The sequence below is a fragment of the Pygoscelis adeliae genome, unplaced genomic scaffold (assembly GCF_000699105.1).
Source record: "Pygoscelis adeliae isolate BGI_AS28 unplaced genomic scaffold, ASM69910v1 Scaffold71, whole genome shotgun sequence".
NCBI classification, from domain to species: Eukaryota; Metazoa; Chordata; class Aves; order Sphenisciformes; family Spheniscidae; genus Pygoscelis; species Pygoscelis adeliae.
This window is the reverse complement of record NW_008824356.1, coordinates 13,675,121-13,690,616: the sequence shown is the minus strand read 5'-3', so window position 1 is coordinate 13,690,616 and position 15,496 is coordinate 13,675,121. Positions and strand designations below refer to the sequence as shown.

Genomic DNA, 15,496 nt, shown 5'->3' with positions numbered 1-15,496 from the left:
CACACAAATATATTTACTAGAAGAATATAAATGCATTCATTGGGAACATGACTGTAAAACTTTCAATTTTTACTCCTGTAAATGCCTAATCTGATACACTATTCTAAAACAAGCAATCCATTTGTTTTTCCCATATTAAAGATAAAGTTTATGTGCAGAAAAGGAGGAAAGGTATTTTTGCAGAGGAAAAAAAGAAATAATCAGAGCAATGAACTGAATAATCTGAGGATAAGAAACAGGTGCCTCACTGACAAGCTACACCACATTTATACTCACTCAAAATCAGAATTTATACTGTGGCACCTCAGTAGGTGCAAATCTACCATTGGGAAAGCCAGGATCATCTTCATCTTCTATGGAGAACAAGGCTTAGTATTATAAAGATGCTTTTCATGTTCAGAGCCCAATCTAACTGGATAGTATCTGTAGAAGGGATAAAGGAATCTAGGCTCCCCACCAGTGTTCAATTAATTTTTTACTCCCTGGGGAAAAAAAAAAAAAAAAAAAATTTTTTGGGGGGAAGGAAGAAAGGGGAAAATCACAAAGGGCAGTCACTGCTGCAGCCATAGCTAGAATTGAGGATTTCCTGGTCCCCATGCCATGCTGAAACACTGCATCTGGGTCTCTTGCAGTAAAGATCGGTGTATAAGGTTATTATGCAGCCCTGTACGTTTCATGTCAAGGCACAGAACTACTGAACACAACCTTCAGCTACTACATTAAAATAGTCATTAAAACAAAAGACAAACATTATCTGTAACTTACAAAAAGAGAAGCAAGATTTTGTTGCAAAAACTCCAAACAAGAGGAATAAAAAACTCTCTCCACTTAGCACAGTGACTGAACTTAGTTTTCTATACAAAACACATGATAATCTGTTTTTTCTAATAATGACAAAGATGTCAGTTTGAGGTCATGTCTGTAGGCACTCCAGAATCATGAGATATCACCCTCTACTACAGCCTAAGCACAGTGAGATGTCACAGGGCTAAGTGCCTTAGCACAGACAGGCACACAGCCAATGTTGTCCAACATAGCCACTTTCCACCCTACACTTTGGATACAGGAGGTTCTCATCTCTTCCACAAGGTATCAGATGTGCTGCCCCTCTCGGCTGAAAACCCTTTGGAGATGGACAGAATTGACCCACAGACCAGTTGGGCCCCTGTCAAAAAGTACCTGGCAGAGGTGCAATCTCTCTTCCTCAGAGTTGCCCAGCAGTGCTCAACTCTAAGAGTCCAGTCTCGAGTCAGCAACGTGGTAGGACCCAAATATTTGGAATCAGTTACTGGATGGAAGGGAAGAATTTTAGTTACGAAGATGAAAATTTTATTCATTAAGAAGCATATAGTACATGCATCACTATTCCCATCCCATCTGCAATCTCATCCCAGAAGAACAGAAATGCTAGTGGCGTGTGTATAGCATTCAACCCTGCAGGGGCTGGAATGGGGGAGAACACTGAATTTTGAAAGTGTCCAACAAAACCAAAAGATTCTGCAAATAATTTCATGCATTCCACCAAATTTGACCAATTTCAAAAGCTACTGAGCTTATAGAAACATAGTACTTTTTAAGACCTTGAAGTGCTTGGATGATCAGGGCAACTGTCCTTTTTCAATGTAACATCTCTCTTAGGTGCACAAATTGGTCTTGTACCTACATCTATGGGTACAAACTGGTGAAACAGTTACTAAGTAAAGAGAATTTCACAAGTAGTTATTTAGCAGAGACTTAATTATTCTTTAGCCAGTCTGCAATTTTTTCTTTAAAGCAAATTTGAGTCCGGAGTGCAAAATGGATATCATGATTGTTTCATAAAGTTAGAAATACTCCTTTCAACGTAAGCAATTTGTGCTAGTTTTGCTACCTCCAAGACTACGTGAAGAATAGTATTATTTCTACTGCCAAAACCCCCTAACACATTAGAAAATCAAACTCTGAGTTGGGTGGGACCAGACTCTGTGCTATGCAGAATATAACATTGAACCAAGTTGACTAATTTCCCTTTACCAGTCTGTTGTCTTTCAGAGAAAGCAGCCCAGCTCCAACCTTTAATTACCTAAGTAGTACTTACTAAACTTAGTTGCCCTGAATATCCACAGATTAAAGCAGTTCTGGAGATGATCCCAGATAGTCTTTCCAAGTAAGAACTCTCCCATCAGGTGCTGTTAGTTATCAATCCTGGACAACCGAATAACTATAGTAAACCCATACAGAATTAAAAAACGTAATTGATTAACTTCAAATCTGAAGTACTTGTTCCGCACTCAAAAGTCAGTTACAGCCAAGACAAAGCCTCCCCTCACTCCCCCCGCCCCCCAATCAAATTAAAAAATACCCAAGTATTCAAAAACCTTTGAGTCAGGCACAAGCACAGGTTTTCTCACACATGAGAAAATACTGCTGAACTCTTTCTTTCCTTTTTCAGCCTGGAAGCAACAAGAGGTGTTCATTTTATTCCTGGTATGGCAAAGGAGTGTTGGTATTTTATACAGTCCCTCTCACACAGTGGACCCCCAAAAAAAAGCATTCCCCAGTGGTAGAACCATCAGGACAGCAGAGACCCACAACTTCCCTAGTCACAATGTTTCATCTCCATTCTCTGTGGATAGCAGCTGGCCCACAGATGGGCCAGCCAGGCATCTCCTCACCCCCTTGTGGGAGCATCTGAAAAGATCTATACATTCCAAGGTTCCTCCATTGGCCCTTCTCCCTCTAAGGGAAGGAGAAATGATAATTGCTCTGTAATGTAGCATTCAGGTACCTGGTACAACTGGCTGGAAGTGGTAACCACTTTACTTCCTAGAGGCAAGCTGGATACTTCGCTTGCCAACCTTTAGGTATCACCGTAAATCAAAAACATTCAGCATACTGAAGCAGTTCTGGGCATATCTTTACCCCATTTATACTAGTAACTAGTCTTGGTGCCCGATGTTAGGCTTTGTAAAAACATACAGCAGGGGAAAAAACACCTCTATTGTGAAAAGTTACATTTCTCATGAAAAAAGCAGAATACAAGAGTCAAGTCATTATGAGCTGATCAGGAAGGAGAACAGAGAGGTGATGGTGGTAGCAGCAACAGCTCCAGGCTCAATGAACTTAGTATGGCTACAATTTATGATTAAGAGGGCAAAAAATGCAGCTGAGCTACTGACCCTCTCTGCAGACTTTGGGCAAGTCACTTTGCCTTTTTCAGTCTTCTTTTTCCTTTGCCTTGTCCACTTCCACTAGGTGCTGTTAGGGACTGCAACTGCATCTCATAACAAGGACAGACAACACTATAGCTCTATAGGGACCCTCCTCTTCTCCCTCCACCCTCAACTGCCAAAGCCTCTGTGCACAACTGAAACAGGACTAATTAATATGCTAGCTCTGACTTCTTCCCTGTCTAGCCAATCCTGGCTAGCCCATCTCCTGAGAGCACCATGATACTTATGGCTCATGAAGTGAGATTCAAAAAAGGAGAGAATTATGATACTCCAGATAGTTTCTTTCACATACTAATCTGCAAGGGGCTACATAAAAATAACAAGAAAAGGCAAATGGACATTGGAAACTCATCTCAAAGTTTCAGTGCAGGTAAAGGAAGCAGACAAAGGCTAGCAGCAACAGGGAAGGGGAAGGCTTGTGAAAGGCTTAAGAAGGTAAGAAAAAGCCTTACAATTTTAGGCAACAGTAGCCAAAGATCCTGTGGAGGAATTTAAAGAAGCGTCACATAATCAGGCAAAGAATGCAACCTTCACAAAGGCATGAAAAGTATTTAAAGGAGAGAAGATTCTCACCAAAGAACTAAACCAGAAACAGCATCTCGGCATCTAACAACAAATCTGTAGGGCAGAACCTCAGCTGCTGTAAACTGTCACAGCTGTAGTGACATAGTGGAGTTAAGGCAGTGTACACCAGCGTGGATATGCTCCGACAAGCCCTAAAGAACAATGCCTCTCTCCAAATCTCAAGAGTCTATGATTTGGGCTAGGAACTCACAAAATTCAAAGCACATGCTGATTCACAGTAAATGAAAAAAAAAAAAACAACAAAAAAACCAACTATTTTCCCCATTTCAGTCTCTTTGAACTTCTAAACATAAATTTCGTCGATTTAAACTTTACCATTCCCAAAGTTTAAATGTTTCCCACCATCTGTGAATATTTACATCTTGCTATTCAAAGGTTTAAATACCTCTGTGCAATAGATCCAGTCATATTACCCGCAACCCACTGAACAAGTGAGTGCATCATATGCAGGGGAAAAATAATTCATCAGGTTTTGGCAATCTCTGAGAATAGTCCAACAAGCAAGTATGTATGGAAACTGAACAGGCAGAATCTAAATTATCTTCTTGCTCGCAGGAAGGCACATTTGCCATTGTTACCCACTATGGGTAGAGAATGTCACTCTCAAGGTCGTTAATGCAGCACCTGTCATTAACATTAAACCATTAATTTAATGTTGCAAAAAAGGAAACAATTGAACAAGCACATATACATGTAGTCTGTGTTCTACCTGAAGTGTCTGCTCTGCTGTACTTCAACTTATCAGTAGAATCCCAGAAGGAATGAATTTAACTCAGTTTCTAAGGCTATTACATTTTCTATTATAACGTCTTCAATGTCTGTCAACTTCAAACCATCACTCTTTATTGCCAGAAGGTCTTGCCTTCCTGTAGAACAGGAGTGATGCCAGTTTAATTGTGAACAGGTTCATGGAATATTTTCAGCCTGCTAGGTGGATAACCACATCTATTCTGTAAAAAGTCATTGGTGTTAATGAATACAGTAATAGATATGTAAAATAAAATTTTGTAACTTCTGAGAAAATAATTTAATTATGAGGGTTCTTATCAGAAATATTAGTAGAACAAAGTTTAAAATTAATTTACCGTAATGAAATTGCATACTGTGCCTAAGTGTATTTTTAAATCAGTTATTTTGACCCTCAAAACAGTGAGATTCAGAGGGACAGAGTTGAGGCTCAGGAGGGTCTGCTTTTGGTGAAGCTTTCTAAACTGCTTTATATCTAGATGGTGTCATTAGTACAAGCTCTGAAAATGTTCTTCATTGATACCCAACCCATGCTGAAAAAAAAAAGGTAAAAAATAAATCAAAAAATGGATATAAATTGTGAATGCTTCCAGTTTTATGTGCCAAACACAAGGCTAAAAGGTAGCCCTTTTGTAACTTACGTCCTTTTTAGAGACTCCCTTTGCTTTTCATTCTAGATTCCTTGCCCAACCAAAACCAAACCTCTCACCGCATTTTGATTTTTCATACCTCTTATCACATTCTCTGCTTACTACTTCCGAGGGCCTGCCTCCTTGCCCTGCTATTCCCAGGATTCTCCCGTGGTTCATTATCAGCCTCCTCCCACTCATGTCTTTGTGTCCCTTTCACCTATCCTCCAACTCCAGGCTCCATGACTGGATAATCTTAGTCTTTCTACCACCCAATTCCAACCCCTAAGTTTCTCCATCCCTCTTGCAGCTTCTGGTGACCGTTTTCTACCTCCAGGTGCTTTTCACAATCTACTTCCCTGCAGCCCAGTTCTGTGCTTGCCCAGTTTTGCCTGAATCCTCCACATTGGTAGTCCAAGTTATGGACTGATGAGACACTGAGAGCATGGAGATGAAGTAATGAATGCAGAGTTTTAACATCTATCAAACAATCCAGTACCTCATGAAGACTCTGTCCTAGGCCAACCCCAAGAACATGGACTAATGCTCACAGACTGATTTACAATTCAGCCCGCTTCCTGCAACAGTAAAGTGAGGTGTGGTAACAATTGTGCATGATACAAAGCAAGACAGCAGTATTTTCTGTCTCAACTGCAGTACATGGTGACATGTCACAGATAAGAAGGTAAAAAGCAAGGAGTGAAAATGAAATTGCCGTGGATAAGGATGGGTAAATTTAAACACGGCTTTTATACCAACAGCACAATTTTCTGAGTGGAAAACGGAGCAGATTTCACACAAAAAGGTCTATCTGTGTGGTCATACTAGTGAAGAACAGATCTAAATACCCACACATTATGCCACATTAAGGGTGAGACAGTCAGCAATACCATGGAGATCTGCATGCCCAAGTCCCATTAACTTTGATTATGAAATCCCCAATTCAGGATTTCAAATATGTCCAGAGTGAAGTGTAATTCATCTGGTTTCCGTACCAGATCACAGGAAAACTCAGGTTGGATGGAACCTCAGGAGGTCATATTAGTCCAAACTTCTGTTCAAACATCATCTTTGCAGGAGCCTAGATCAGGACTGAGGTATCTGGATTTGATTCTTTGTTCTACCACATATTTCCCCTTTGACCTCAGGTCACTAATTTACATAGCTGCTGTCTGTCTGCAGTCACAGAAAAAGAGATGTTGCACTATTACGACATTAACATTTGAGAAATGCTCTAGGTATTGTGGTTTGAAATATAGGCAATCAGACATCTAAATACTAGAGCTGGGCTAATATGGCAAACTTTAGATCTTAGTCTAGCACTCCAGAGCATTCAACCTGGGTGTTTTGTTCCATTCAAAGAAAGTAAGGGCCTGTGTCCACAGGTGTTAAATTTGGTTCTGAAGTTGCTACATTTTAGAAATTCTGATTTTTGTTTCAAGCCTGCTTCTTGGTTTCAGAGCAAAGACTTGGCATGTAAAAGTCTTTATCCACAGTGTGCTTCAACTGGACCAAAACCAACTGTAAATAAATCTGAGTCATATGAAATAAAGATTATATCAAGTAACATTTTTATTAGGTTTAAGAATATACAGTAGTATATTAAATAGTATTTCTTTTTGTTTCATTTGCCCTTGTTTACTACATCTCTAAACGGCATTTTAGTCAGACACTTATTTACTGTGTGTTGAACTACTTCCTGCAAACTTGGCACCTAGACCTGGGGAAATGGATAAATTACCCTGGAGTTCGTTTTCTGTTCTCAGCTCTCCAGAGGATGCCACTGGCAGGTTGAGCCGAAGCACAGAGAGATGTTTGTCTCATTTCTTTCTACTATTTTGGATGCCAGTATTAATACACTGCTGGAAAATGAACAGCTCAGAGAGAAGGTTGGTTATTTTTTAAATTCTAGCTTCAAACAAAGCACATTTCCTAAACTGGTTCACAAAAAAATAAACAAAACACTTTTTCCAATTAACTTCAATGACATCTACCTACCAACCCTTTTAATATCCACATCAATAAGGCAGGCAAAGTGTCAGAAGTTCAACCTAAATCTAGGTATGAATTCTGGTTAGGAGACCTTGGGAGCCATACAAGAAAAACTTGCCATTAAACGTTTGTCATTTGCCCTCAACTAGTTCACTAAAAGTGGTTTTAAATTGTCACACATCTCCCCCTGGAAACAGAAACCATCCAAGTGAGATCACAGTGAATAAAGTTCAGCGCTCAGCATCTACAGGGAGAAAAGTAAGTCCAGAGACACTGCGGGGGGGGGCGGCAAACAACCCAAAACAAATAAAACCCCACAAGCATATGAAAAGTAGCTACAGAAATAAGCTACATGCTAGCTGGTTAGTAAGTCTTTTCACTACATAAATATGTGCATCTGTGCATATATACACACACACATTTGCTGGACACTGCACCTATATGTTATGTGAATACCATATGCATAAAGCAACTAAGAATTTTTTTTTTTAAACCTTTCCTCATTTTCATTTCCTTTTAGACCAATGCAAGAATAGGATATTTAAGGCTGGTAAATTTCCTGCTCTTTGAGGGCATAAGACATTGGAGTAAAGAAACATTTGAAATCAAAATGTATGCACTATCAATAAATCTATCATACTACAACAGTTGCACATTTTCTATGCATCAAGGCAGAGAGCAAGTCTGACTAAAAAGCTAGTGGGGAATATTTGCAAATAACACAGTTATTGTCTGTATTACCTCAATGAGACCATGGTCTTTCTGTGCCAGGTACTGTATGAATGCATAGGAAGAGAACCTGCAGGTCATGCTGAGCTTACCAATTTAGACTGTTCATGAAACAAAGGGTTACACTGAAATTATTAATACCACCTCCTTAAAAGTGGGGGTATAAGGCATTTATCCCTGCTACAAAATGGAATTTTGATCTAGGAAAGGTCATGAGCACATTGTTTAAAAGAAAGACATATTATCACATTGTTTAAAAAGAATATACATCAGCACAAAATTACATATTCCACCAGCAACAGAAGTATGTTGAGATCAGCATTTATTACACAAAGTTTATGATCTTAATATATTAAGGTGTCTATAAGGATTAAGAAAAAAAAGGATACTTCAATCCAGCATATTGAGAATGATGCATTTAACTAAGCACTATGTTTGTTAAACAAAATTGATGGAAATCAATGCTTCCTATAGCGTCTTTACTACAAATGTACAAGAAATAGCTTTTTCTATCATTTTGGAAAATTACTTTGAAGAGTCAGTCCTGTCTCCTCCAGTCAGTGAGAACACCAGCATTGATTTTTGTAGAAAAAGTAACAGGCTCTTGTACTCTCTGTGGTATGTTAACAAAACTGTCTAAGACTTCTGTAGTTTCTCTACAATGCATCACATCCTACATGAGTCCCCAAGGTTATAACTAACAGTGTAAAATATACACGGACTTAATGGCTTTTGATCCTGACTCAGAACTCAGTTATACACATGCTGCTGGGAAACACACTTTATTTCACTGTAGAGGACTGATTCTTTCTCTCTCACTGCAAGAACAGAAAGCATTGCTACAATGTGCCTTTTAATTCTGAAGTAAAAAGGCAGCATGGCTCAGAAAGAAATGCTAACCCCTGCCTTTCCCCCAACCCCAATTCATCTTTATCCACGGATAACAATGGGAGGAGCACGCTTGAACCAAATCACCAGCTATTTAAAATCAATGTATCTCATGAACTGTCCACGGTTGACAAACAGCTGGACAAAAAACCCCACCGACTCTCAATTTCAAGGCAGCTCACTTTACTAGTGTCAGAAGACTAATAGAAATATATTCCAATACATTTTTAATTCACAGCAAGTAGTTTAAATATTCTCTGTCCTGTATACAGGGATTACTTGAAAATATTCGCAACAGAAAGGAGTCCAGATCAGTTGCTTTAACAGCCTAACACAACCCGGTGGAGTCACATGGTTAGAAACATCGCACTACCCAGTCACCCGAGCTTGTAATTGCTCTGGAAACATTACTCAGAGTTCTGGAGGACATGGAGTCATGGGAACATTTTGAAACAAGAGGCGAGCCATTGGAGCAGAGAAGCTATAAATCAGACTTGCTGGGCAGATGGCACTGCAAGCTAGCAAGCTGATGGCAGATGGAAGTGAGAACTTGGATAAGGCAAAAAAATTGGTTGCAAACTAATGAGATCTGTTAAGATGCTAGAGACAACTACTCTCCCTTTCTGATCTTTCTGCCTTGAGTGAGGGTCAGATCAACCCCTCCTCCCACAGAAATTTACCCAGGAAAAGTTTTCAGAGCCATAAAGAAAAGGTAGTTTGGTTTCCCTCAAAGAGGGATACTCACAGGAGTCATCCAGAGTTACTCAATACAAAATAAGCATAAGATTCATAATTCAAAAATCCCACTTTCTCATGAAATTTTTGAAGTCTAGAGCCTTCTACATACAATATATAGGCCCTCCAGCCTGGCTCCAGGACAATATAAAGACCTGTATCTTTTCATGGCAGAGGAGCTTCCAACAAAGGGGAAGTTTCAAGCCAGAAAGGATCTTTAATGGAAAAACGCTACACAACACATTAACTTTGGTGAGAATTTGGTCTTTGTCCAGACTAGAACTGAGGTTGGTTTGGTGCTTACAAATGCTCCACCTCCTTTCTGCAGCTGACCTACAGTTCCTTTGCTGCTGTTATGGGATAGATAGTATGTATAACTCCTTATGACTGCAGAATAGTTACTATCAGAAAAAATGTGTAGGACCTCTTAAGATATTCATGAATATCAGTCCCTCTAAGCTCCAAATGTTAGAAAAACCTTTCTCCTCTAGTTTCTTATATATACACACACACACACACATTTTCCTTTGTCAGAGCTTCAGGGTTCTTTTTTAAAGTTGCATTGCCAAGACTTCAAAGTTTTTTCTGTTCTGATACAATAGCCCCAGAAGCATAAATAATGTTTCCAGAAGAACACAATACAAAATGATCTACTTCAGTAAATGAGACATCTCAGACAGTGTAGGCTATGTGAGCTACTACCAGATAGCAGCTTCCACAAGCTTCTAACATTACTTCTAGAAGCTTATGGAATTTTTCTCCCAAGATGTATTGCCAAGGGTGAGCCTTTCTTATCACTGTCATGAACTGCAAGGATCTCATAGACCTACAAACTTCTATAGCTGCAATTTCTGACAACTGGGGATTTTTTTTCTTATTTGCATGTAAGTAAGAAAAGGGGGTGAAGGGGTAAATAACTTAACTTTGTTGAAAGCCTTTGGGAAAAGGGAAGTAAAGCTGCAGACTTGTGTGGGAAGCTAATAAAGAGGGAGCACAGCAATAGCAATGCAATGACACAAAGGATTAACAGGCTCTCAGCAATAACCTGCATTTCCCAAGGTATTATGAAGGTCTTGTATCCTAAACACACATAGAAAAACATCCACATAACATAAGAAAACTGCTATATACCATATACACACCCATGCATTTGTAGGGCCCCTAGTGCTTAAGGCAGATACAGAAATAACATAGGTAAGAATAACTACTTCTCATAAAGGAGCCTACAGAGAGCACTGTATTCATACAACACATATACATATTAACTATCTGTTCTTAAGATAAAAAAAAAAAAGACCAGAAAACATCCAGCCTTTTAAAGTGTTTGACAGCACATTCCTGAGATTTTCATTACATTGGGATAAGCACATGACTGAAAGCTTGCATATTCCAACTGAAAATCCACACACTCTCACCAATTTTCTATGCAGTCTTGACCAAGTCTCTTGACCTTCCCTAGGACTACTTTCTCCAGATGTAGTCGTGGGGTTACACAAGTTACACTCCCATGGAGATGAGCTATGCTACTTGCTCCTTTTTGATAGGTTTTAGGTCATTGTACCTTCTTCTCATTATAGGGCAAATCTCAATCTCTGGCTACCAGACAAGAACAGGAAATAAAAAGAAAAAAAAAAAAAAAAAAAGGGCAAACCAACCCCCCCCCCAAAACAATCATGGGTTCTTACAGACCCATTCCTGTCCAACAAACATCAATTTCAGATATTTTCAGATGCTCCCTTTATTTGCAGCTATCTTACATCTAGCCACTCTTGCAGCATCTAAATCCCCCCTTCAGCTGCAGAAGATACACAGAGATAAGCTGTACATAACTGCAGAATAACAGGAAGTGACTAAAAAATGCTACAATTGCAATCCTGTGACATATTTGATCTGTAAATCTGTGTTCTAACAGAAGAAAAACCTTTAAAAAGAAAGGCTGACTCCAGCACTGTGACTAGAAATTACTAATTTAATGCAAGTCTCATGATATTTTTCTTAAAACCTCAGCATCCTGAGGCATATTTGGGCCTCTCTTGTGTCCAGCTCTTGTGGTTACAGAGAAAAGTGCACTTCAGTGACCTGAATTTCAGAAAGCACATCAAAATGACCCGACTGCATTTATTTATTCCAATTGTTCTTAAACTAATCTTACAGTTTTAGAGGAATGGAGGGAGCTGAGCTATTTGTTCTAAACATCTGAAGAAGTCAGCATTGCTCCTGGTCTTGCAATTTACACATAAGCATAGGTTTTCCCTTGGCAGTTTTATCATATCATTGTAAAAAAGTTCTCATTCATACTAAATGGAAATCCTCATCAAGAACTTTGATGGGCATCTTTCTGATCCAGCGTCTACGATTTTGTGGCCTTTGTTGGCTTGGCTCCAAGTGTACTGCCAAGTATGTGTTCAGACCTGATCACATTGATGCATCCACATATGTGGAGAAAAATGAAAGAGGGGTGGGAAAGAATAGTATTTTCTGACTACTCATCAAGAATTATTAAATGTTTCCAGAGGTCATTTTTGTCTTCTTTCTTGTCTGTGGACAATTTTGACAGACAAATCAACAGCACCATAAGGTTACAGATGCTGGCAACAGCAAACTAACCCATGAAGTTCTTAACAGAAGCACAGAGAAGCTCTTGGACATCAAGATGATACAGTTAAAGCTTTTGGACCCACATACTTTGCACAGTGTTCTTCCACTCCTCCCTCAGAAGTACATAAGCACAGTACTGATCCTCAGTCCATACAACAGGTGCCTCAGCATTACAACAAACATGTAATCTGGTGGGGGGGGGGAGGAGTACTGCTCCAAACTCTTCTAGTGTCTGGGGCTGACAGTATCCCAGAACTCATGCTGTCACTGTTTGCAATAAGGCACAGACTCTGCTGTCATCAAAGAGTTGATCAAAGAGTCATATTTAAAAAAAAAATAAATTCTGAACTTTAAATTAATTTGGCTAGTGCCGTTGGCAAAACGTCTCGTCTCCCACACACCGTAAACCACAGAGAGGCAAGGAGAGAGAGAAAGGAAACACACACTGGAAAGACAGATGGGAAGATTAAAGCATTGTGGACTAACACTGATATTAAAATGCGTCATCTATCCCTGCCCTCAATCAATTATTATTGCATGGCCAGGATAGATATCCTGAAGTAAAATGGATTCCAGGGTTTCCATATTACTTACCTCATCATCCCCCTCCACACAACAAAATTCCTACTCTGAATACGTACTTTATCATTAAACTAGCAAAACGTGATTAAATGTATAATGGTATGAACACAAATTACTGTGCTCAGATGGTATCTCAAACACTGCATGTTTAGCTGCCCATAGTTTCAAGAAGAGTATGCCTCTCATTACCAGTGCAATACACAGCATCAGCTAGATAGGAATAATCACCAAAAGAAACAAAATTAGAGAAATCAAATTGTCAGCACAAGTCTTATAATGACCCCAAAACATTCTTATATCCGAACATTAACTTTTACCTTTGATAGATAAAGTCATGGCATTATATAGCACAATAAACCTTATTTCTACACAGAACAGTCCTGCTTTTTTTGTTTGACACTTTTATGTTTACTCTAACATATCACTGCAGCTCGGTCATGACAGCACTACGCAATACATCTCAAAAGCTTACAAGACATCACAAAGTTTTCCCATCTTACCAGGCTCTGTACAGTTCTTTTCTTCATGTGTCCCATTAGGTGATGCCATCAACCTTCTATTCCTCCATATTTCTGACAAAATGCGTCTGTCTGCAATAGTTGATTCTCGGCCTATGTTAAATAGAAAGAGGTTATGCCCACTGTCACTAGTTTTTTCCTGCATCATCTTAACTGGACTATACACCCCCACTAGCGAGGAGCATGGACAGACCATGAGTATGTGAATGCAGCAAAATCGAGGTGTGACTGGGGCACATGCCAACATACGTATGTCAGGTGCTCCTAGCTACAAAGGGTGAAACTAGCTATGAAGGTGCAGCATCAGAGCTGTTAGCATGTTCTGGCTATGACCCACAGCTAGAATACCTGGCTGTGACCCACAATGGGAAAATATTCTGCAGCAAGCAAATGCTGAAGCCTGCACCTGTGAAGCTCAACATGTAGCAGTTCCTATGGATGAAACCAGCCCAGCTATGCTGACACGACCAACAATCACACTTCCATTTAGTCATCTGCACTTGCACATATTACATTACTGATTTCTCAGAAAAATAAAAATGCATATGTACATGTTCCAGTTACATTTTGGTTTATTCTGAGTCTAGGGACTGGTCTTTTCAGTGTTGGGTATACCTGATAATATCAATCTCTGCATAACTTGTCAAAGAAAATGGAAAATAACTGTACTGTGAATCCCCACAAGTCTTAAGAAAAAACAAACTTCTTGAGAAGTCAATGGAGCTTTTGCCTAAACTCGCATTCCAGAAGCATTCTCAATGGAACTTGCTGAATAGAGTACAGACGGACCACTTATGATAATGCAGGGTATGCAATTACAATAATCAAAGGAAGAATAGAACCTCTTAATTAAATCACTTCCATCTCAACCTTATCCATTTCAAATGAACATATTATAACAAAAAAAATTCTTCCACGGCTGATCTTAAGAGTTTATATTCAGTCATCATGTAATGCTTGTGCTTTGTTACAGTGACTCTTGCAAAAAAATCTAGCTTGGAAGTTAGCTTGGCTAGAGTATTTGCTAAAATACTCTGATGCCACAATTATAAGAAACATAGAGAACAGATGGTCAGTGTTTATGGATACAATATACTGTAAATTAGCCAGCTGAAAAAAACCTACCTGACGCAGCATACCATCAAAAATTAGGTTATGAGGGATTTAGTTGATAACCCAGGAGATTAAAAACTTTCATTAGTCATGACATTTTTCATGTAAACCTAAAAAAGTTCTGGAAAACTGTTATCTGCAACAAAAAAAACCCTCAAACTATGTAAACATAATCATACCCCAATTACTGGTTTGTGAAAGCAAGTAAGTTTATGAAAATAAATAGCTGGTGCAAGGCGGGGGGAAGCATAAGCATGACAAACAGTTCTAAATAAAGAAAGCAACGGTATACTCAAAAACCACAATTAAAAAACAGTTGAAAGTTCTAAGATGAGCAATATGCTAATATGGTCTAGGACACTGAATTCTTACATATCTAGGATGGCAACAAGCTATCCATGATATATCTCAAACAATGCAGGCAATAATTTAAGCACAAGAGCACTAGAAAGTATGACAAGTTCCACCAGATTTTTCTTCCCTAAAGCACACATTTTAACTTCAGCTTTAATTTAAGCAGATGACCCATCCTAATTCTGCTGAAATCTGATTTTCTTATATTAAATGTGGATGTAGGATCTGGGCTTAGTTTGATTTTATTCTTAAATCCTCAAGGACTGTTGGCAGTCCTACCTAGAGACCCATGTGCTGTCCCAGCAACCTTAGACTTCGTATCTGAGGGATGCAAAGCATATTGCAGGAAGAGGGCCTGAAGCTGCACATTTACAGCCCAAACTGTGCCAGCAGGTGGGAAAAAAAAAAGAATGGGAATGATATAGTTAATTATAAATGCACCAGTTTACCAACACGGCACTTGCACAAAGGATGCAACAGACTCTCTCTGTAAAACATTAGATTAGCACTGTTCCTTGCCTAAAATACACAATTTTCTGTTAAATCCACACTGTAATTTGGGGGAGGGAGGGAAATGATGGAGAAAAGAAGCAGTTGTAGCTGATGGAGGTTTACAACCTAAGGATAAAAATGAAAGGTGGCCCGAAGTTGCAGAGGGGACCACAAGCGGCTGGAGAGGATTCAGCTCTGATGCAGCGGCAGGGGGAAACTACTGGAGGGCCGTTCCCAGGCACGCAGCTGCCCCATGACTCCCCTTCGATTCCCGACCCGAAGCCCTCCGAGAGGCACGGCGGGCCGTCGCCACGGCGGGCTC

General features: G+C 39.4%; 1 protein-coding gene across 1 annotated transcript in view; it reads right to left on the bottom strand.

Moving 5' to 3' along the window:
- Nucleotides 1-13,363, bottom strand: part of SLC24A4 (solute carrier family 24 (sodium/potassium/calcium exchanger), member 4) — a 95,206-nt gene extending 81,843 nt beyond the window's left edge. The window contains 1 exon segment of the mRNA XM_009319529.1: nucleotides 13,198-13,363. Within this exon segment, the coding sequence (XP_009317804.1) occupies nucleotides 13,198-13,363 (166 nt within the window).
- Nucleotides 13,364-15,496: the final 2,133 nt, after the last annotated feature.